The 25226-nt window shown below is 38.3% G+C and overlaps 1 protein-coding gene across 3 annotated transcripts; it reads right to left on the bottom strand.

Moving 5' to 3' along the window:
• Nucleotides 1-1795: 1795 nt before the first annotated feature.
• On the bottom strand, nucleotides 1796-25022 carry bms1 (BMS1 ribosome biogenesis factor). Of its 3 annotated transcripts, none has more exons than XM_017483697.3 (23): nucleotides 24858-25022; nucleotides 24289-24477; nucleotides 21227-21417; nucleotides 21037-21116; nucleotides 20777-20965; nucleotides 20541-20683; nucleotides 19842-19963; nucleotides 19412-19605; nucleotides 15431-15570; nucleotides 14666-15339; nucleotides 14143-14244; nucleotides 13775-13926; nucleotides 12664-12745; nucleotides 12485-12564; nucleotides 12191-12385; nucleotides 11460-11648; nucleotides 11050-11230; nucleotides 10870-10928; nucleotides 10624-10746; nucleotides 9956-10103; nucleotides 5169-5344; nucleotides 4569-4730; nucleotides 1796-2324 (listed from the first exon to the last, which is right to left on the bottom strand). In XM_017483697.3, exons 2-23 carry the CDS (start codon nucleotides 24453-24455, stop codon nucleotides 2097-2099), a joined length of 3777 nt encoding a protein of 1258 aa, XP_017339186.1. In that variant the 5' UTR covers nucleotides 24456-24477; nucleotides 24858-25022; the 3' UTR covers nucleotides 1796-2096. The 3 variants fall into 3 exon arrangements, with proteins under 3 accessions (XP_017339186.1, XP_017339187.1, XP_053541103.1); XM_017483698.3 differs by having other exon boundaries at nucleotides 24289-24472; XM_053685128.1 differs by having other exon boundaries at nucleotides 12191-12382; nucleotides 24289-24472.
• Nucleotides 25023-25226: the final 204 nt, after the last annotated feature.

The raw sequence follows: 25226 nt of genomic DNA, 5'->3' as shown, positions 1-25226 counted from the left end.
GTCTTCTCTCTATGTTTCACAGATGAGTTGGTCTGCAATCAATCATGAGCTGTTTCTCTTTTTATTTGTTTTCACTATGCACTTTTTTAATTATTGAGGTCAATCTTCAAATCTCTGCCATTCCATAAATCTTTCACTCAGAACACTGCACATTTTATAGTACATTCTCACAACGGCAACCTGACTTTCTGTTCCTCATGCTTATCAGGAGCTTGCAAGGTCATACTGATGTGTTCTCCTTTCAGAAATCCAGGTCTATATCCTGGACAGTGTTCTTGATCCATTTCATAGTTCTTCTTCATGACCAATATTATTGCTCGTGCACAACTATGATCTTCTGTGCTCTGCCAGGTATCTTATTAATCTTCTGAAAATGCTTTATTTTGGTCATGGTCACAATGACAGTAGGAACATAGCGGGGCACCAGCCTATCACAGGGCACCATTCACTTACATTCACACACTTAATCACACCTATGGGCAATTTATCTTAGCCAATCCACCTTAGCCAATATGAGGTAACATATAGACCAAATTCCATTAGTCATTCATAACAATGGGTAAGACCAAGGAAAATAGCTGTGATTTGTGGCAAAAGGTTGCTGAGCTTCACAAAATGGGAAATGTCTATAAGAAAATAGCACAAGCATTGAAAATGCCCATTTCCACCATCAGGGCAATAATTAATAAGTTCCAGGCAACTGGAAATGTTATGAATCAACTTGGAATTGGACGCGTGTCTATATTTTCTGAATGAACTGTGAAGAGGTCCACCAACATGGACCTTGAAATCTGAAGGATCTGGAGAGATTCTGTATGGAGGAATGGTCTCATATCCCTTGTCATGTATTCAAGAACCTCATCAAGCATTATAGGTGAAGACTCTCCTGTTATCTTGGCAAAGGGTGCCAATAATGGCTGCATACCTATATTTAACTTTTTTTTATATATAAACCTGTTTTGTTTACAATTGTTTGATAACCATGAGAGCAGAGAATGTGTGTGATTTTTTTTTAACAAAAGATCAAAAGGTTAAACAATAAAGACAATTTTTCACAGCCTTCTTTGCTCATATTTACCAAGGGTTCCAATGTTAGTGGAGCATAGTGTAACTTGTGACACTCCATACAAACAGTAATCCAAGCTCAAAATCAAGTACCAATTGGATGATAATTAATGTTTTCTGTGACACACATGAAGTGAATAATCATAATAAACACTAGACTTGTTAAGTGTATTGTGCTGGAACTAATGATTATCATGGCATTGGTTAAAAAAAATACCTGTACAAAACTTGCATATCTCTGGGTCTGAAATGGTAGTGCAATGAAAAAAAGCATGGCATTTTGCACCTTAACTTCATTTCACCATTTTACTCAACTCATTTACCCTAATAATGAATACAAATCTTAAAATAATTTTCTTATGTAATTTCTACAGCATTTCAATTTTGTACTTTTTTGTAAAATATAGATCAAATATAAAAATATAATGTATAATCTAAAAATGTCATCACATTAATAAACTTCGTTTCCCTTGGTGGGCTGAGAAAAAACGGTGACAGCTGTTGTTACTCATGCAGATATGTCAACAGCTGGAGTTTTTAAAACTATTTGCACTGGTGATTAGTGATGGCAAGTGACGTGAAAATACTCTTCTCTTCTTTGAAGAATAACACTTACACACACAGCAATAACCAGCTGAAATCAACTAAATTTTTCCTTTACTCATTGATCAGAAAGATCAAAAGATTCCTTCCTTTAAAGGAAGGAAATAATCAGATTTTTGTCAGGAAATACACATTAGTTACTTTTATTAAAACCAACATTACAAAGCATTTACATGGTATCAGTGTGACAGTCACATGTGAATGGTGACTATAATCCTCACATTTGAGTCTCACAAACAGCTGGGCAGTAGCACCACTACACATGATTCTTGTTTGTACAGTTAAATACATACAAGACAGTGGTCCATGTCTCACATAACATTGTACATCTCCACACTAGAGCCTACACATCAGCTGGTGTAAAGCCTGTGTTATTGGGGGTCCAGTGGAGTCAGAGCTGAAGTCCAGCAGCACTAGGTACAACATGCTCAGTCATCCTTAGAAGCTCCCTTCAGGCTGGCCTTGAGTTTTTTCTTCTCTTTCTGTCCCATAGCACGGTACACCTTTTTCCGCTCTTCCTTCTGCCTCTTCAGCTTCTCTGACTCCTGCTTCTCTTTCTTCTTCAGGAATTCTTTGTGCTTCGTGTGCTGCTCTGTTCGTGCCTTTTTCGACTTCTGAGAGTAGACTGTGCTCAGGGCATCAAGCAACGCTGCCACCTGGTGCAGAGTGGAGGAGTTAAACAAGAGCTTCAATACTACTACAAACACACACCACACAGCCCTTCAAAATGCAATAGGCTTGAACAATACATTTGCTGAAATTATTGTCTGTGGATATTATAATTATGGGAATTCAATCAAAAAACTTATTACTCCTGAGCATCTTTGATGCTTACATTATAGCCTGCATTTCCCCTTATGATGATGATGATATTGCAATTTCGACTAGCTTCCAATATTAGTTAATAATTCATAAGGGTAACTATATTAATTAAATTATAATGGGATATAATCAGTAACAGACCTTGCCACACATTTATTTGGCCCATAGGGACAGTGTGGAATTACAAATGAAGTGGAGAGTTTATTACATTAAAAATACTGGAAAAATGTCATTTTAGTTTTATATGACATAAAACCTTAAAGAGCATCTCCTGCAAATCTGATGACAAACTGTAACAAAAATATGATCCTAAGATCATAAGAGGCCACTAATTTATTTGTCTTAACAACTTGCAAAGCTGCACAAAAAGGTGTCCAAATTTTTTCAAACTCTTTAAGGCTGTTTTTTATTTTATTTATTTTGCTTCACTTGTTTCTCTCATTTCTCTCTAACCCTAGCCTAAGTCAGTCGTCTATATTGGACAGTCAGATTATCATGCAATACCTGTGCATATGATCAAATAAAGTTTATTATTCATTCATTCATCTTCAGTAACTGCTGTATTCTGTTCAAGAGTCGGAGTGGATCCGGAGTTGGGAATACACCCTGGATGGGACTCAAGTCCACACAAGCACGCAAACACAGATTAGGTAATCTACCTACTGACATGGTTTTGGGAGGTGGGGGGAAACCAGAGAATGTGGAGAAAACCCACAGGAACTTAAAAACATGTGCTACACCACAAAGACAGTAACCCAAGCTCAGGAATTAACTAGGGATCCAGCAGCTACCAGACAGCAAACACTACCCAGTACACCACAAAATAAGCATGACTAAACAAGCTTAGCATACACAAAGCTGCTTTCTGCTCCTCAGATTTAAAATGAGCATTTATTAAAATGCTGCTGGTTATAACGCTTCACTAAGCTTTTATCTTTTAACTTCTTTCAGTGATACATGGCCTCATATTCAAACACATGTAGAGCAAAAACAAAGATATGAAAAAGAAAATGTGCTGTAGAAGAAGGAAAGACTACCTATTGGGTAGCTATAGCTCCTATTGGCAAATATATAACCGAGCACCTTCCTGTGACTGCACGCTGCTGCATTCCTCACAAGGAAGACAAGCATGTTAACTATGTGCTGCTTAAGCTGAAAGTATGACAGACAAAAAATGCTGCCGGTGTTGTGCCATCTGTGTGAAAGACTTCCACTAAAACAGGCCTGATTAGCTGAGAGGTTTAAACTAGAATGATTTAACAATTAGAGGGCAAGAAAACTTTCCTGCCTTCCAGGTTTATTATTAATTCATGAAACACATCCAATTCAGATTTACACACTCTAATCAAGACAAGCTGCCTAAAATGATGACATTCACAGTTCGTCTTTACATTTTAATTTAAACCGTGTGATAATGTGGGACGATCTGAGAGTTCTAAAGGTGCAAGTACAATTCAAAAAGCTGAATCATTTAATATGTTCAGAATCACGCAATAACCATCCAAGTAAAAAAAAAAAATTAAAAAAATAAAAACGTCTCTCATTTTAAGATTTAAGTTAAAAACAACACTATAAATAGGTCTAATATAATGCAGTGGTCCGGTGTTTTTTTTTTAATGGAAGTGCAAGTGTTAGCAAAATTGTGCAGCAATTCGTTAATGTGTAACTGAGACTGAAACAGTGACTGGACATCTTCCTGCAGGGTTTTAAGCAAGCATCTGTACTGTTCCGACAAGAAACAATTAATGCATGTCTAGGAGGAATATCTGATTACTAAATGGCACAAAAACACAATGGAGCAAAGAAAAAAAAAAGTATATACACCAGATAAAAATACAAGACTTCTTGTCCCGTTTAAGAATTATTTGGGAAATTTCATGGGGATTGGTTCAGAAATTGGCTGGCATGGTGTCTGCAGAATTAACACTGGAACAGGGATTAAACAGATGCAATATTTGGAAAGCTATGCTCTAGAGGCATCCTTGGTGGATTAACATTAGTTTAACTGTAGGTGTTTTAAAATAACCAGAAAATTGAATTAATTCTGTTAGTGATACATAACCGCACTGGAGGCTCACCTTCCTCTCGTGGGGCTCCCGGATCACGACGGGTCTCTGCAGGTCCCGGGGGATTTTGCCCTTGGCCTCCTGCAGTTTGGGTTTGCTCTTGAATGGCAAAGATTTCTGCAGCTCTTTGGGGATACGGAGGGGGTTGAAGTGTCTCTTCTGCCTCTCAATCGGCTACAGAATACAAGGGAGAAGTGACATAGATTAATTCTTTTCTTGATAATGATTATGAATGAAATAGTTCATCCTGACTGTTATGACCTACTGTCAGTGCATGAAGCATGGTCACTGATCACAGTCATGCTGTGCATAAAAAGTTGAGGATAAAGCACTAGAGAGAGAAAGAGAGACCTAACAGGCTATTTTTAACCTTCTGATGTAACCAGACCTGAGCTGACCTGACCAAACCAGCCCTTGTTCAGAGTTGACAGCTTCTGCAGTAGCTTTATTCTGTGGAATTTATGAAAAAATACTAGCTATTTTGTGATTAATCTGTTATATTCTGGGTACACTGCATGCAATCTGTGGGGGTTAGTGCTATTTATTGTGATATGAACGTGTCCATATTTGTGTCTGTTTTAATCGGTCCTTACATGAATACAAGTACACTACCTTGTACAAAGAGTCTTGGTTGGGTTGGTTCCTTATTTCCAAGTCATGCTTAAGCTGCCCAAGGGTCCTCATACCCGTCCACTTGTCCTTCTGACCAACAGACATCAGAAGAGATGTCACTGGATTATACAGCTGAGGAACTGAGACAGGATACCAGGAGCGCAGAAACACAATATCTACAAACACACACGATGACATTAATAAAGTACTGATGTTCATTATGTTGTAATTGTTTTAGATATGTTGTGTACTTTTCTTTACAGATGAATCTGGCAAAGAAATACTAGTGAACTATGTGTAGAGCCAATAAAAATGGGTATACAGTGAAAGAAACAGGATTCCCATTCTCTTTAGGAAATAATCATCCAAATGACTACCTCACATGATGGACTGTGCTCTCACATGGCAACGTCATATTTAACATTAAAGTCAACAATCCAAACCCTAACATCCCCTTTCTGACTGAAACCCACACAAACCATTCCTCAGCCGTTTAGCAGTGATTACATTTTTCACAAAAATATTAGAGATGATGTTTACCACTTCGCTCACTGTTGGATATCAGTACTGGACAGGTTTCAAAGGATGGTTGATTTGATTCTCCCTTCAAGCAATACACCAAAATAACCAAGTAGAATGTGACCAAACATATTGTAGGCCTTTCCTGTTTATCGTGAAGATGATCAGAATCAAAATATTTTAGATATTAATTTTTCCAGACTTTCCATGTTCACTTTTGTTGTACGTTTTTAGAAACAGCAAAAAAGCCAAAAAATCTGTGCATCTTGAGCCTGCAAAAATCCATACTTTAAAAAACATTTTCACACAGAATTTCCATACTTTTCATGTCTGGAAAGATGAGTTCTTTTGGATTTTAGCCCTGCGCAACAATACTGCACAATTCCAGTTTTAAGGGTTGAATGTCAATATGAAACCCAAACTCCAAAATCTCAAACCTGGTTAGAATTCCAACTATGCTAACCTCATGGTCAGGTCACCATTAAAAATAGATCCTTACTGGGATTTTTCTGGTCAAATAAAGATCAAACAAATACATTTAGGTAGCCTGACTGTGCTGGGTGATAGTGGCCCTCAATTTAGTATACCTTTGTACTACTCTGCCTTCAAGAGTGACACTGTTCGTGACAAACGAAAAAAGAAATTTCCTGAATGTAGCACTAAGCACCTATTACTGTCTGCACTCTCAAATCCTTTGGGTAAGCTGAAAATCCATCCATAAATCCTTCTTTGGAATATGAGGTTCAGTGCTTTCAGAGCTGCTCTTGGAGATGGTTAAGAGTGGTGTTATCGTGGCGGGAAGTTAAATCATCATTAGCAAAGGATGAAGGAAGAAAAGAAAATATGCTAAAATATGCAAACTCCTTGGCTAAATAGTCTAACTTTACCCTGCACTAATAATGTATTTCCAGAACATTTAACCATTTTCAAGGTGTTTTCCATTAATAGAAAGTTTGTCTATACATTTTCAGAATGCATGTATCTGATTGTATGATGAAAACCTAACAGCAAGTCAAGGAGAACAAATAAATGCCTACCACAATGCTAACACAGGGTGATGTTTTTAAAAAACATTGTTTAAAAAAAAAAAAACGCAAGGTTTATTTGTTAAAATGATTACCGAGTCAGGGGAGAAAGAAATACGCAATAATATGATGTTGAGCTGCTGTGAGTCACCCTGACAATCTTGTATAGTAGTAATAACAATGTGTTTTCATTCTGCACAAGGTAATTCACAGTCAGCGCTGTGTCAGGAGAGTCATATACATATCAATTTCCCGCCAGTCCTGTCCCATTATATATGCCAGCACAAATATGTCAAACGTCATGCCCTAACTTCAGGCCTGAAAGAATTCTGAGGGAAGTCAGAATTATGGCAAATGTCAGAGAATAAGAGAATCCAATATAAAATACTATATCTAGTACTGATGGAGTAGCTTGCGCTTTAATTTGGTGGGAAGCTGCTGAATATGAGACAGGATTCGTATAGATGCTTCATAATGAAATTCCACGGCTTTTCCCGCACTATTTTTTTTCTCCCAAGGACTATACGAGATTCATTAAAACTTTAAAACCTTCTTTTTAAATTCCAAAATTCTTACCATTAAAAATACAACCAATTTTTATATAGCACCTTTTCCCAGCTATGATGGACTAATTTAGCATTTCCCAGGCATTGCCACCATAATGCCAATATACTTCAGGTGAGTGACAGGAACACCTGTCCAAACGTTGCTAGATGATGTTATGCGCTAATTAGCATATTCATTACGTCACTGCTTCATTTTCATTCTGCTTAGTGTCAGCCCTTTATAACATCTCCTACTCTCTGTGCTTGAATGCTTTATTTTATTACAGCCGAATTCCCAATAAAGCTGTTCCCATTTACATATTAGGAGTATGAAATAGTGACTGAACCATGGCCCATTAAGAGACTACATGTTAACCAGCAGTCACTTACAAGCTGCTGCTCTGCACTGCTAAACTCCTAATTTTATAACCGCGACATCATCTAACAAAACCACCATACACATAAGTTAAAGATGACAGATGTGCTGTGATTTCGGCTATATTTACATGTAAAATAATCACTCGGAGAGAAAGTTTGAAGTGAATGAATGTGCTGCTCCTCTCTGCCCCTCACTGAACAGAGAAGCTGCAGAGAGGTGTGTCTCCAGGGGGAAAGCAGGACCTTGCGCTCGCAGGGCAGTACTGTGACTCTTCTAGCTAAGGTTTGTCCATAAAGTCCCTAGATATGTTGCTAGGTGTTTTTTTTGTTTGTTTGTTTTTTTTTAAGGGGGCAGAGCCGTCTCTGTTAAAATGAGCGAGTGAACAGCAGGAAGAGAGGGAGGGGCAGCACCGGGGAGTCATATTTTGAGTGAAAGGATTGCATTCATGTTCTACCGAAAATAAACACTTTAAAGTTATTTAGCAAGTTCGTATTTATTGACTTTTTATAGTTCAAGCACTTTTTATGCTCCATTAGATTTAAAAAAAAAAAAAAAAAAAGGCTATTTTCAAGGTTTCCAGTACTTTAACTTCAAAAAGCCAAATTCAAGCACCTTGTATGAACTATGGGGAGATGACAGTCAGCCGACATTGTTATTGTGGAATTTATATCATCATGTAGCTCAGCTGGTAGTCGTGAGTTTGTCCTGATTTTTGTATTTCAAACGTGATATAATCAAGTCTTCCAGTGCATCTGCTGAGCTTTGTGTGCATATTAACTGCTCTGTGTCGTATCTAGTGTGCGAACACCATTTGGCTCATGCACAAGGTTTTCGAGAAGCTGGAGTAGAAAAAATATATATATACACACTAACTAGATAATAAAATACAGAGAATACTGAAAACACACTTTAGAGCCAGTTCTGTTCTCCATGCTGTACTTTAGCTAGCTAGGTCTACCTCGGAGACGTGCGGGGCCATGTCCAGTGAAGATTGAACGAAGGCTATACAATTTACAGCAGAGCAATCGAGAAGTTTTGGTCTTTCTGTTGCTCAGTAGCTATGTTACCTTCACACTATCTGTCCCTCAGTGGTGGAATGAACTTCTAACCTCAAACCGGACAGCAGAGTCTGTCACCATCTTCAAAAAACAGCTAAAAGACCCACCTCTTCTGTAAACACCTAACTAGCCCCTAAAAAGCCAACCCCACATTATCCTTAAAAAAATAAAAAATAAATTTAAAAACCCTACTCTTGCACTTTGCTTTTCTGGAACTCAATTAAAAGATCTTGTATAGTTGCACTACTTGTAAAATTGGAATACTGCATAAAACATTTGCAGATAAAGCAGCGTTTACTTCCCATGTGTCCAAGAGAACAAAATAGTCACTACCTGGGAAACTGGCACAAAGCATCAATACAAATTGAAGTTGGTGCAACCAGGGACGCCACTGTGGCTCTTTTTCCCAGTATAATAAAAGACTTGTGCTTCAGAGCATGCAGACGAAACGTTGTCACAAACCTCATGTTATCTTGTGATCTATGATGGATGCTTGATATTTGGGAACGGAATCGTATGAGACAGTTCAGGGAGATAATTACACCAAATCATTTCAACGACAGACTTTAGCTCAGGCAATTCAGAATGACAAAAACAACATTTGAGATGCTGTGCAACGAGATTGGCCCACTGGTTCGTCCAGTTATGCCGACCCACCGCGCCCCAGTTCTGGCAGAAAAACGCATTGCCGTTGCGCCACTTTTACATTTCTGAGCCGATTATCCAATCACATGATTTGTTGCGGCAAACTCACGACACTTCTGAAGCGCATCGAGGAATTTAATCAGTAAATGTGTTTCCATCGTAGTTTATGTGCACATCTTATCGAATAAAAAAAAAATTACACACCTCAATTGAACGCACAAAGTTATTTATGTGCACTTTGGAGATTTTATTTGCATCTAACGTTTTTTATTTTTATGAGTTATCTCAAAATTAGCATAAGTACACGTGGATGTAAACACAGCTAGTAACTATGACAGTCACACTGATGAACAATAAAGTTTTTATTCTCATAATGCATCTGTAAAAATTAGGAGACAGGAGGAGAAAATTATATCTTCAGAGTCACAAAATTGGCACCACGTCCTGCACTACATACTACCGGACTAAATAGTCTGTCAATACTAGTTAGGCATGCTACTTAGTGTACATTATGTGGTTTTGGATGCAGATATGATGAAATGTTATACCACAAAAGCTTGCAATAGCATTTTCTTCAAAAATTTTACATCTACAACTAGAATATAGCCCAACTTACCACTCATGAGGAGCCTATCCTCGAATGTGGCTCGGAAGGTTCCCGGGGGTGTCCGCAGAGCTTTTTTAATCTGACCTTTGATCCCACTGACCGTGCGGAGAGAGGCACCCTCGAACTTTGCCACCTCAAGCACTGTGTTAAACATTCCCTGAGAGAGGGCAGGAAAGGGCAGAGTCACTGACATGCTTTTACAATCAGAAGACCCAATTATTTTTGAACAATGGTTAATTAACATGATTTTTTTTCCCCTCCCAGCTTAATCACTGAGAATTCCCAGCATTTTCTCCTTTAGCACACTGCCCACTGTCTCCTGCCACGACACTTTTTGACCTACCAACCACATGAAATGAAAAGTCCTGGCCTCCCAACTGGCAGTGTCAGAGAAAACAAGGACCCTGCCAGCCTTCACTCGCATTGAGAACATGGTTAATTACACCCTCTGGAGCAATAGGGTCACAGATGGCATAGAACACTGAATAAACTCGAATTCAAATCTCAGCTGTAGGACCCACATATGTGAAGCAGAAACAGTGCTTCAAGCTGGTTGATCTAACAAGGGTGGCCGCTGTATTTTAAGAATAGCCATCACTTCTGAAACATTCTAGGCGTTTTGTCATGTGCAGTACTGCTACAACAGTACATAGCTGTCTGACTGCAAGATCTCCTACCTGGACAAAGCAGGTGTTCTTAAAAATCTTATAAGGGTATCCAACCAGCTTTAGCTTCTTCACAATGGTCACAGATTTGTCCAAGTCCAAGACAACTCCAGTGGCAGCAATACGGAAATTTGCCTAAGGAAAGTGAGACAGATTCAAAGTAACTAAAGGGAGGAAACTTCAGCAGCTCTTAAACAGTAAGCATGCATAATAATTTATTAAAATATAGAGCAGTTTTAACATGTTAAAAGATCTTACTTGAGTCCCTGCAACACTCTGAACAGCAAGAAAACCTGTCCCCTGGGGTGTGATGGGTCCTAAATGGGGCAGGGGGAGGTGGGCAGATAGCAAAGGGAAAAGAGACAGATAAAGGTGAAGGATAACACTAAATAGTGTGTCCTTCTCGGACTATGATACTGAAACATGTAGCTGTCTTACCCCAGATAGAGGCGCCACAGTGCATATGTTCAGGAGTATATTTGAGCAGGCGGTGGCGGCCATTGTGGTCTTCAATGTGGTAGAGAGGAATGGTCTGGAAACGTCTCCAGCCCAACGATAGAATGAGTGGGTCACGGGTCTTCAGGATACGATTAAACCAGCGGTGTTTCTTCAAACGCATCTATTGTCAAGAGATAAACAGAAGGACAGGAAATGTGAAAGACGGCAACAGAAGGAGCCAGTCAACATTTTTAGTCTGTTCCAATAGCAGGGTATTTTCTACTAAACACTGTTTCTAAGCAGGGAGTCCTGAATTAATATTTTATGCTCACAATTCTGAAAGATCAATAACAATAATAAGAAGTGGAAGAGAGCAGAGACTTAGTCAAGATCTTATGATTTATGCTCACCTGCAGATAGCCAATATTGCCTTCACTGGCTCCCAAGGCACCGAGTATTACTGGATAATGTGGGTCAAAGTTGGTAACAAACTCGCACGGAAGTGCAGGGATTTCCAGACGCACATACATGCCAGGCCTGAAGCCCTCATACTGAACACGAGTTTCATCATCCATGTCCTCAAACTCAGCCCTGTTCAGCTGCAGACACAGAGAAAAGTTAGTTATCAGTATTTAATCCGTGTGCTGTATCCCCCTCCTGGACCATCATGGTACTGCAGGGGGATCATAACAAATTATATATATTTTTTCAGTAAAATTACTGCCAATCATCCAAATTACCAAAATGTAAATATTGTTAGTGCATATGTTAATAATTAAGTCAAAACATTTTAAGATACAGGCACTGTCAAAAGATGACTGGGCAGCCCATACTTAATGTGATGCTGTGAGGCCATGTTGCCTTATAAGCCCGCTTTCTCTGATTAGCAATGTCAATTATTCCTTTATATTTATTTTGTTAGGCTCCAACCTGCTGTGGGCTGAAAGAGCATTCATATTCAGTCATGTGAGCTCTGAATGTAATATCTAAATTTTACCTTGTATGTCTATGAATTTCTAAAACTGAATGACCATGCATCTAATGGACTGCAAAAAAAAAAGCAACTACATTAAATGATTAAGTGATGCTTAAAAGTTAAGTTAGGATGAATGCAAGTCATGTTACAGCTGTGACCTCTGACCTCAGCCTGCTTCTGCATCTCCTCTTTGAGGTCATCAAAGTAGGTAGCATCATCATCATACTCCGCATTGAACCTCTCCTTCAGTCTCTTTTTCTTTTCCAGACGCTTGTTTTTCTGAGCTTCATCATCATCAATCTTCACTAATTTGGGTGCCTCTTCTTCCTCCTCCTCCTCCTCCTCCTCCTCCTCTCCCTGCTTGTGATAAGCATACACAAATACACATACAAATGCAACACTAGGACCACAAACAAAAATAAAAAAGTGATGTAAGAATGTTGCTCCTAATCCAAGTACCTCCGCTTCATCTCCCTTCCCAGACTTTGCTTTGTGAATCTCTCCAGTTTCCAGGTCTTCAAAATCTCCATACATTTCATCTAGAGAGTAGATTCATTCAGTAGATTAATGAGAGTAAAATAGAAAGGATACAAAGACATCTTTGTTGAAAGACAAAAATAGGCTAATAATGTCTTTACCATCCTCTTTAAGCAGAGTAGCAGCGTCTTTATCTCCTTCCCATTTTCCAGTTACAAAGCAGTCCCTTATGGAGGCCAACATCTGAAAACACACATATCAGTACAGATGTGCGCTTAATACAGTTTCCTAAATATTCAAACCATCCTACACAGGGTCATTGGTAGGGCTAGGTTTATATAAAAAAATTTTAAAAAATCAATTGTCCGATTTTAATCGATCTTCAATTTAACAAAACGATATCGACTCGGGAAATCTCCGAATCGATTATTAATGCGCATGCTTTACTTGAGAGGATGTGAATATTATCTGTAGTTCGCCTCTCGTCCTGGGGATGTTTTGAATTTTGAAAACGGTTTTATTTCTTAAACATGTTTCAAGTTGTTAATGAATTTCATTGTTGCACATTTACAATGTTTTTATTTTTTTACAGTAATATGCAGTGTGCAGTTTTTGCTTACCTTGTGTGCATTGATGCACATATTTATGATTTCTTGTTACAATGTTTGTTATTCAAAGTAAAAGTAAAAAGTAATTAAACATAATTGCGTGCGTCCTATTGTTAAAGTAAAAGTGTATTTCAGTAATAAAGCCAAGTAGGAGGGTTTCAGTTACCAGCATTTATATTAAAACATGGATTCCATTTCAGCAAAACTAACATTTTAAATGAAATATTGATAACTAATGGATATGGAATCAAATCGAAATTGAATCGAACCCATATAAATAAGAATCGAATCGCCAAATTAGTCACAATACCCAGCCCTAGTCATTGGGAGCCAGGAGCCTATCCAGGATTACTCAGGGCACAAGGTGGGGGACTCCCCATTCGCAGGGCACACTCATTCGCGCACTCATTCAGAGATATCAAAGAGCCTAAAATGCATGTCTTTGAACTGGGGTAGGAAACCAGAGTACCCAGAGGAAACCCCTGAAGCACGAGGAGAAAATGGAAACTCTGTGCACACAGGGCAGAGGCGGGAATCAAACTGCAACCCCGGAGGTGCAAAGCACACGTGCTAACCAGTAAGCCACCATGCCCCCATCCTAAATATTCCAGATATTTGAAAAATTAAGATTTAGATAAGAAAGTGTGCTGGCCACATTGCTCACCTCCTCCTGGTCCCAGTCATGGCTGGCATCAGGCTGGAAACGTGAGCAGTCCACAGCATCCGCTCTTAATTTCTTACTCTTCTCTGGCCGACTAACTCGGAAAAGCCCACCCAACTCCTCCTCCTCACTGTTTTCCTCCTCCTCCTCCACCACTGACACAAACAAATGAGAAATACAAACTGGGTTGCACTCAATATACTCCTGCCTTCATCAGTCACAAAAGAACACAATGGACCTCAATATGTTCCATAAAAGTCAGCGTACAGTACTTCTTTCATAAAAGAAACAGATCATTTGTCAAACATGTCTCTTATAACAAATGCCAGCTTGTCTAGAGTTGTATATATGCTTGTGATTCACTCACTCACCTGTGCCATACACCAGCTTGCGTAGGTTAGGTGCAGCACGTTGTCGTCTCTGAAACGCTTCCATGGCTTTCCGGGCCAAATCTTCTTTCCAACGCAGTGCTCCTGACAGGCACGTATCAAAACATAAGCAGAGAGAAAGGATAAGACTCCATATTAAAAACAACAGAATATGGCTACACAATATGTTACCCAATATTGGTTTGTGATATATGAATCACAGATAACTTAATCACATTCTGTGCATTGTGTTGCAATAGTTGCAGTATGCTGTCTACATCTTAGAGAGTACAAAAACAAGGATATACGCATCAGTCAATAACCTTGTGAACCTATGGCAAACACATCAAATAGAACAAAAGAACTTAATGGCAATCGATGCAGAATTTATTTTGGGTTATAGTTAAACCCCCTTGTAAGTTCCTTGTCTTAAAATGAAAATAAGTGGCTCAGGGAAATAAAGTGGTGTAAAGACTCAATCAATTGCCTGATCATAATAAAACAAGCAACATGAGAGTGAAAGTACCAGCAGTTTCAGATCCCAGCTCTCCATCTTCTGCATCCATCTCCTCCTCATCACTTGTCTTTAGCTTTGTAGCCTCTCTTAATGTTGGTTTAACACTTATTTGTTCTTCCATTTCTGAGTCACTATCGCCTTGCACTTCCTCTCCATCATCATCATCATCATCCTCTTCTTCAGAGCAGTGACCAGAGTCCAGAGGTGCTGAGCTGCTTTTTTTAGTCTTCTGTTTCTCTTCTTCCATTTCCTCCTCTTCATCCTCATCAGTCTCTTCTCCTTCTGATTCTTCATCACTGTTCTCCAAGTCATCATCACTGTCTGCAAATGCAGGCATCTCTACCACAGGCATGCTGTCTTTTCCATTTTGCTCCAGCTTCTGTCTCTTCATGGGAGGAGCTGCCTCTTTCACCGTTTTCCTTCCATCCTTTGCCACTTCACTCTTGTCCAATTTGCTCTCATCATCTTTATCCTCCTCCTCTTCCTCATCATCATCGTGCTCTTCCTCCTCCTCATCCTCCTCCTCATCTGCCTTTTCCTCCTTGCTTTCACCTTCATCAGACTCTTCTTCGTCAATTCCTTCACCATTGTCTGTTTCTGCATCATCGCTAAAGACAGCTTTCCTCCTCTCTCTCTGAGTCTCCTGGTCCCAAACTCGGCTCTCTACAGGTCCTTCCTTTCCGCTGTTAAAGGAACACAAAATCTCAGAATATACAATACGAGAGAACTGAAAGAAAATCAGTTAAACTAACCAAAAGACAAATCTAACTATACCTTTTCTCCTGCACTTCCTCTGGAGTCAGTGCTGCAGTTCCTGTGAACAGTGAAACTTTGCTGGCAGCAATCTTGACATCCAGAGTGGCTTGTGTGCCCATGAGGGATTGCATCAGCTCTGTGGCAGGACGCAACTCCTCCTGTCATGGAAAGTCAGATGCTCTTTTACAGAATATGCATCAACAACAGCATCCACAACACAAGTCTAAAATGATGCCGGAATGTTGGAGTTGTTCTCTGATACACTCATGTGAAAAAATTAGTACACCCCATGGAAATTGTTGGCTTTTTTGACATATTTGGACAAGCAAACATTCGATCCTCTTTGAAACAGTGCCTATTAATAAAGTTGGTACACTATTAAATGATATAAAATTCACATTTTGTAGTAACTTTCACAATTTAAATTAGGGCTGCAACTAACTTATTTTCATAATCGATTAATTGGCCAATTATTTATTCATTTATTCAATTAATTGATTAATCGGATGGGGGGGCAAACTTTCAATACTATTTTTTTCATTTATTAAACTAAGTGTTACAAATATAAACTTCAGACTAAAATTTTACACAACTGTTTGTCCAATTATATAAGACTGAAAAGAACCCAATACACACAGACACACACCAGAATATATATTATTCCATTTAGGACTGTAGTTTAAGTCAGTGCTTTTTGTGCATGTATAAAAATAATGCATAAATACTTATATGTAATATAAACTAATATAGAAGTTTATATTACATAACAGTATTTAGGTATTACTTTAAATTGAAGAAAGTCATTGTCGGTGACTCTGGGTGTCTGCTAAAGCTACTGGCATCACATTATGTGCGTATGACGTAATCATGTCATCATGCCAGGATCTAAAGAGTTCTGCGAGGCCTTCAGAAAGTCTGGCAAGGAAATTAAAAAGATATCTAAATTATTTGAAACATCATTCCACTGTAAGGAAAATAATCCAAAAATGGTGCAAATTGGATTTCATGCAATGGATATACACAAAAAAAATCCAAATTGGTGAATTGAAATGAAAAAAAAAAACAAAAAAAACCTTGTTTTTAAAAAAATTCTAAACAACTGAAAATGGAAAAGTGATGCATGCATATGTATTCAGCCCCTCCGCTATGAAGTGATCTGGTGCAACCAATTACCTTCAGAAGTCACATAATTAGTTCAATAAAGTCCCCACCTGTGTGCAAAGTATCACATAATCTGTCACCTGATCTCAGTATACAGTTCCAATTAAAATTATTCAACCCCCATTGCATATCAGGTTTATTATCAAAATTTACAGACTTTCAGCTGTTTGCAATGGACAAATCAAACAAAAGCAATTGAAATACTGTAGTTAAACACAACGAACGCTTCAAGTGGTTTCCCCAAATTCAACTGAAATTGCAACTTATAATGACTTCTCCAGTCTCAAAATTATTGAACCCCCTAAGTAGAATCATTCACAATAGCACAAAAATACAAAACAGGTGTTGTCTCAAGCACAACTGACAACTAATTATAATTGCCCCAAAGTCTGCAACAGCTCTGAGCAAGGGGCATCACTAACCATGTGGCACCATGAAGGCCAAGGGACAAAATTGTGGAGAAGTTCAGATCAGGGTTGGGTTATTAAAAAAATATCCAAAACATTGAACATCCCATTACACCATTAAATCCATTATTACATAATGGAAAGAATATGGCACCACAACAAACCTGTCACGAGAGGGCCGCCCACCAAAACCCACGGACCAGACAAGGAGGACAATCAAAAAGCCAACAAAGAGACCAAAGATGGTAAAATGGTAAATGGTCTGCGCTTATATGGCATTGTTTTAACCTTAGCAGTTCCAAAGTGCTTTATACTGGTTCTAATTCACCCACACACACACACAGAGCAAAGTACAGTAGCAGAGCTGCCATGCAAGGTGTAAGCTTCCCATCAGGAGCAACTTTTTTGGGTTCAGTTTTTTTTCCCAAGGACGTGGAGTCATGTGGGCCAGGAATCAAACTGCCAACCCTACAATTAGTGGACAACCTGCTCTACCACCTGAGCCACAGCCGCCCTGAAGGAGCTGCAAACCTCCACAGCAGAGATTGGAGTCTGTCCATAAGACTACTTTAAGCCATACACTCCATAGAGCTGGGCTTTACAGAAGAGTGGCCAGAAAAAAACATTGCTAAAAGAAACAAAATAAGCAAACACATTTGCTGTTCACCAAAAGGCATGTGGGAGACTCCTCAAATATATGGAAGAAGGTACTCTGGTCAGAGGAGATTAAAACTGAGCTTTCTGGCCATCAAGGAAAACGCTTGTCTGGCACAAATCCAACACCTCTCATCACCCTGAGAACACCATCTCCACAGTGCAGCATGGTGGTGGCAGTATCATGCTGTGGGGATGTTTTCCCATCAGCAGGGACTGGGAAACTGGTCAGAATTGAAGGAATCATGGATGGCACTAAATAAGGGAAACCTGTTTCAGTCTTCCAGAGATCTGACACTGGGACGGAGGTTCACCTTCCAGCAGGACAATGACCCTAAGCATACTCCTAAAACAACACTTGAGTGGTTTAAGGGGAAACATTTAAATGTCTTGGAATGGCCTAATCAAAGAACAGACCTCAATCCAATTGAGAATCTGTGATGTGACTTAAAGATTGCTGTATATCAGCAGAAGCCATCCAACTTGAAGGAGCTGGAGCAGTTTTACCTTGAAGAAAGGGCAAAAATCCAAGTGGCTAGATGTGCCAAGTTTATAGAGACGTACCCCAAGAGACTTGCAGCTGTAATTGCTGCAAAAGGTGGCTCTACAAAAGAATTGACTTTTTTTATTGTTTGTTTCACAATAAAAAATATTTTGCATCTTCAAAGTGGTAGGCATGTTGTGTAAATCAAATGATACAACCCCCCCCCCAAATCCATTTTAATTCCATGTTGTAAGGCAACAAAATAGGAAAAATGCCAAGGGGGTGAATACTTTCGCAAGGCACTATATACACTAGACCATTTAAATTCAATTAAAATATAGAAAAATAAACCGTTGATGAAGGGACAAGAGAGAAAAACTTAACATCCAACCTGCAACTTGTTCGCAGTAACAGAGTTGGTCATTTGCTGGGTTTCTATTCAAACATTTCACAATTTTAAGTGAATGCAAAACTATTTACATTTTTCTTTTGTGATGTAAATCAGGCAACTCTGGTTTGTCTCTGACTTTAGCAGATACAGTAAGTGAAGCACAACCTGGAGCATAAAAGCTCTCAGACAGTGCAAAATGCACAATGTAATGTACATGTATGAGGGTGACTGAAATTAAAACATTAATTTTACATAATCATTTTCTTGATTATGTAAAATTCACATAATACATAAATATTTAATTCAATGCAAGTGTTTCATCTTTGCACAAGTGTCCGGATTCCTCTAGAAAAAAAAAAGAAGAAAAAAGTCTATTCAGTTATGTCACACTTTTAAGGTTTTCACTTGCTTTCCGGTTGTAAACATAAAACAAAATTCTGATCCACAGAAGAAAAAAAATCGTATATAATTTCTTATTAAAAATTATTTGATTTATACAGAAGGTTACATGTTTTCTTAAGCCACTTATTAGTGAGAGCACTGCTGAATTCTCGAATCAGTTCTCAAATTGACTGAAAGGTGCTGATCATTGTTTCTGTAGTATCCAAAGGGACTGAAGCATTGTCAGACGTTCCACATAATCTAAGTTTAATTATAAACACATTAAAAACATTTTTTTTTATGTTTAATCATTGATATGATATTGATGTTTTCTGTGATTTATCTTTTTTGTTGCAGTCAGAGTTAAAGCTGTAACTACATTTTCAATCTTATCTTGTTCACATTTTATTTATATAAAGGTGAAGACGAGAGTCTGGTAAGGGAAGGACTGTTTCATATACTGTCCACTGAGCTAAATGTAAAAAACAATTTCAGCAAGAGGAGAAATGAAGTGACCCAACCTGGTCCTGTTTCACGTGGCCAACAGGCATGTCAATGTACACTGCATCTTTATCATACACCACTCCTCCAACCCCTGCCATGGGAGCGTAGAGCAGTCTCTCCTTCTCATTCAGAGCTCTCTTCTTCAGCATATCCGGCAGCGGACACGGGTCAGGAAGAAAGCTGATGTCGGACACAGAGAAGTCTCCTATTCCTGTAAAGTACATTTTAATACTTTAAAACAACATCTGAGTAATGAATAGTGGGTATAAGTGAAATAAAACAAATGTGAATATTTTATTGGAAACTATTTATAATATAACTGCAGATCTATGCCTAGACCTTGATCTATGGTATGTGATGCTAACATTGTTTAAATTAAAAACCCTCCAGTTGTTCAAAACCTCACAGTGTATGATTGTATTAAGGGTTACAATTTATCTGTTTTACCTGGAATATGAACCTGGCCTTTGTTCTTCAGGAACGTCCCACGCAGGTAGCCATACAGAGAGACAGTTCTGTCACATTTAGGATCTAATCGAATAGCCTCTGGTTCAGTTAGATCTTCCATCCTGTACAGAGAAATTGAGCATCATACATTCAGCCATCTTAAGTAACCATTTTATTCTGTTCAGGGATGGAGTGGATCTGCAGTTTATCCCAGGAACACTGGGCATGAGGCAGGGACACACCCTGATCAGGATGTCAGTATATTGCAGGCATCTGTATATATTACACACATTTGCAGTTTGTTTGTTTACTTGTTTGTTTATAACGCCAGCTTCCATGGCTATTTTATGGCGAGAAACAGGTTAAAATGTAAGGAAAATGTACAAACTTTATAAAAATAAAAAATTTAAAAAGTTTATCTTCAATAAAATAAAAAAAATCTAAAACTAAACCTGACCACATTTCATAAAAATCTTGTCATAGCAATGAACCGGTATTAAAAAAACAAGTCCAAGAGGCAATTGAGCACTGCCAGTCCCCTTATTGGCAGGTGGCAGGAACCCTGAGGAAACCTACACGGACAGGACATGAAACTCAGACTGTTTCATGACCTGGAGCTGTGACACAGTACCGCCCATGAAAAAAAATTTGCACCATTAATTAATATGGTGCAAGGTTTTTGCTTATTTCTACACTTACCGATCAGCCACAACATAAGGGTGAGAGGTTTGCCACACCAAGGGTCTAAACTTCATGACTGAAATGAATCGTCCAAGGTTCTTCACTTCCTGTGTCTGGTACTCGCCATACACCATCCCAGACAGGTAAAATAGCTTGGCTCCCTTTTAGTTGAAGATAAGGCGAGTTATACAAGGCTTTATATTGATGGTTTAAAATGATTAAGACTGGTGATTTCGGAGCTATGTGGCTTTTACCTGGTAAACTTCAGTCCAGAAGCGATGTTTGAGACGTTTCTTGGTCTTATTGAGTGACTTGTTATTTTTGAAGGAGTCCAAATGTGTGAGCACCCCCATGACACGAGGGAAACCATGGACCTGACAGATGTTGAGGAACTCAAAGGTCTCCATCTCAAAGCCAAAACTAGCATCTATCAGCATCAGGACCTAGTGAAGGGAAAAGAACTATTAACTGCTCAGCCTTTAACATATACAACTTTTCCATAAGGGACACTCACCAGGTCTGCAACCTTTGCCAAATCTATCATGGTATTGATATCATTGTTACATTCGATAAAGGTCAGACGCCGTTTCTTCCCTAGAGATAAGCGAAAGAGGCATATTAAAACAGAATACTATTCATATAAATTAAACTATGCATATAAAGAAAGGTTTCACAGGAATACATCAGAACAATCATCAACTCACCTGATACTATGGTTACAGGGCCACAGATGTCTGAAAGCTTCTGCCGTGTGTAGTTTTTGATCAGGCAACGGATCAGGGTGCTCTTGCCCACTTTCGGGGGCCCCATCACAACCACCACGACAGGTGGTGGCTCCAAAGGTGTACGGTCTACCAAAGGTATATGATGTTTCTTGGTTTTTATGTCTTGAGTCCTATGTAGAACAGGGAAAAAAAACAGAAAAGAAATATTCCATAATAAATATGATTGTTGTTTTAAAAAAAAAAAAAAAAAAAAAAAAAAAAAAGATGAGAAAAATATTATCAATTCTTACATGTACCGTAACGAATTCTTTATTGAAAGATTGTGTGTGTGTGTGTGTATAATATATATATATATATATATATATATATATATATATATATATATATATATATATAAATAATATATATACATACACACACATACACACACACACACACGTGTGTATATAAACTCAGACTTTTTAACGACGCTCATGCTAATTAGATGAGAATAAATGTTTCTAACTGAAAGAGGTCATTTACTAATGCATGTCTGATGGAAAACAAACACTGAAATGATTCAATCATAAACATGATAAAAAATTCAAGAAATATCTTCAAAGCAGCACACTCATATTGAAATAAACTAAGCCACAGGTATTCAGCTAAAATTTGTGAAGGTCCAGTTACATAAAATTCCTTGCTTACAGGAAGGTCAGAGTAAGCAACTAACTTGACGAAAAGGTAACTACTGTCACCATTCAATGCTTGACCATGAATGATTAGTTCTTGGCTACATGTGACACACTAAATAAGACATCAGTTTGAAGTGACTATGTTTGGTTTTGCACTTTGTTCACATTACTGCATTTGACTAGCACCATGGACTCTGATCAGACAAGACATCTGTTTTGAACTTGAAGTGATAAACACACGTCTCCATCCAATCAGCTTTAAACACTGTTTTTCTCAATGATCTATAATGATCTGTTCTGCTACAGTATTTCACAAATGCTTGGTTTGATCTGCTGAAATACTTTGGTGTGTTAGCATCCAGATCGTGATTACCCAATTGATTACCCCGAACTAGGCTACAAATATCAAGATAATGAGAGTCTTTATTGATCACATATCCATTACAGCACAGTGAAATTCTTTTCTCCGCAGACCCCAGCATGTCAGGAATTTGGGGTCAGAGCACAAGATCAGGAATGATACAGCACCCCTGGAGCAGAGAGGGTTAAGAGCCTTGTTCAAGGGCCCAACAGTGGCAGCTTGGCAGTGCTTGGGTTTGAACCCCCGACCTTCCAATCAGTAACCCAAAGCCTCCACTGCCCCCAGTCGATGTAACAAGATGGTTACAGAGTAACTTTCTAATTACATTTTGACATAATTTAATTGCTTTGTAGACATGTTCAGTGTGTAAGTAATTGAGCAGCTACTATGCTTACTTGGCCATGCACACTCTTAACATAGATTTGGAAGAAACCAAGTGAGGACTATCATATTTAATTTGAAGTTACATCAAGTAAAATGACTTAAATTAAACTTATTGGACTTTGTGTATTGTACTCATGTTCTATTGGTGTAAAATTCCTCAGTATGTCTTGGTTGCACACCCTTGATGCCATGAACTTTGTAAAACTGTTAAGCAGCCGACAGTGAAATCAAGCGGAAAGAACTGGTGTAGTATGTGGAGCTTCTCCATAATCAGGAAGACTTGTTTCAACTTCTCACAGAAATCATCCTTTTATACATCCTTCTAATATTTTTTTTTCTGTCAGAGTAGGAAGGTGTTTTGTCTGCCTAGTCTTGGGCTAAGGAATTCATAGGATTCTGTGTAAACTCTAGAGACTGTTGTGTGTTAAGATCCCAGGAGATTAGAAGTTTTGAAATACTCAAACCAGCTCCACTAGTACCAACATCTATTTCACAATCAAAGTCACAGAGATCCCACACACTTTTTCTTCATTCTGGTGTTTGATGAACATTAAATGAAGCTCTTGACCAGTAGCTGCATGGTTTTTTACATTGTGCTGCTGCCACATGATTGGCTGAATTAGATAACTGCATGAATGTTCAGGTGTTCCTTATAAAGTAGATAATAAGTATATACTCCACAGTTATTACCACCCTTTGTCAAAATAAGCAGATCTAACAAGGTATAATGAATAAGACAATAACTGTGTAACCTATGAGGATGATGTATTGCTTTATTTTAACATTATTTTTTCAAACTTGGATAACAGTACACCTTTTTCTGCAAAACACGAATTCCAAAATGACTTATAACCCTACAATTATTATTTAGCGAAGCCTCTCTCTGAGAGAATATCTGCACAGTTCCAGCATTTTTAGATTTTTTAAACTATTGATTAAGACCTTGAATGTTCTTAAATGCTATTTTAAGCTTGTGCAGGTTGACAAACATCTGTTTTGAAAATAACTAGTACAGTATAGCAACTAACTCATTTTTTACTTACTCTCTCCACTTAATTGTACTAAAAAAAAGTGGCAAAAAAGTGCCACCGCTTGCAACTGTGAAACTTAGCTATGATAGAAACTTAGCATTAGAAATTTCCTGAATAGAATAGATAAAAACTTAACAGGTTGTATGGTCAACAGTAAACCAACAGAAGCATCAAGTCAGTTAAAATACAATTTAAAAAAACAACAACAGAACATCAACCTGAAAAACATTCTACAGCCACTGTTCATGGATCAACAGCAGAAAGTTCTCAATGAGCCAGGTCAGTTACCAAATCTGAACCGTACTGAACCTGCATTTCACTTTAAAGATACCCAGGTTACTTTATGCTCAGACTCCCTGAAATGGAAGAGACTGTGTATGGAAACTGCTGTGATCTCCAGATATGTCTCACAAAACAGATGTAAATACTCCCGTATTAAAACTGATGCTTCCGCATTTTAACCTCATAGGTGGTGTTTCATTTCCAAGTCACTGTCCTACTGTGCATAGCCCACACCATGATGATAATGTGCAATTCATTGTACAGACTCAGAATGTGTGTCCTACATAAATGATGAAAGTGAGCACTGACCTGTGGAAGGTCCTGGCCATTCGCACAGCCGAATGCACTGAAAATGCTTTTGGATTCCTTTTGCGCTCCTCCTGCTCCAGCTCTGTACCCTGCTGCCTCATCTTCTTCTTCTTAGCCTTGGGACCACTTTGCTTCTGCTGATGCCGTTTCTGCACCTTTTCCTCCATATTCACACTTCTGAGATCTGTGCTTTTGAACACATGTTAAAGACTTGACAGCTATTTCAAAAACGGAAAGGAATACTGTCCCTTAATATACATATATCCGTTGTTGCCCTACAAATATAACAACCATCACTAGTTCAGGGTCGGATCTCAATTTTCAGTTGAATTGAAACGACAAGTGTCCTGTATTTTTCTAAAATAGAAGAGCTTAGAAGATAGATGAACTACCAAACTAACAAAAATGTTTGTTGTCTACTCATTAACAAAAGGATTCCTGATGGTAGTTGTAAATACTAGCCCCCGAGTTAGCCATAGTGGCTAAACGCATGTAGTTATGCGGTTAGTAAATACTCAGCTTTCGAATTTTCTAAATGAATAAATGACTTCAATAAAGCATATACTTACATGTAAGACCTTGTTCTTCTCAAAACAACTGATGCCGAAATTCAAATTCACTTCAAACTGATCCAATGGGTTTGTACAATCATGTCATAGTGACAATTCGTGAACGCTAGTAGTGATATTCACGTGTGCACCACATCCGGAACTACTTCCGTCGCGAATATTTCGTCGGGCTCAACAAATTCCTCCGAACTAAACTGTTCCGTGTCTTCAGAACTGAAAACAAGTGTTGTTAGCTTGTTCAACCAATGTTTGTTAATGCTGCATTTTTGTACCAGTTTGATATGCATTCGCCTGTTTGTACGTACATGTTTAATATATAGGATAAATATTCTTTAAAAAAAAAAAAAAAAAAAAAATTATGGTGTCTGA

Source organism: Ictalurus punctatus, chromosome 13 (assembly GCF_001660625.3).
Source record: "Ictalurus punctatus breed USDA103 chromosome 13, Coco_2.0, whole genome shotgun sequence".
Taxonomy (NCBI): Eukaryota; Metazoa; Chordata; class Actinopteri; order Siluriformes; family Ictaluridae; genus Ictalurus; species Ictalurus punctatus.
This window is presented reverse-complemented; position numbering and strand designations above follow the sequence as displayed.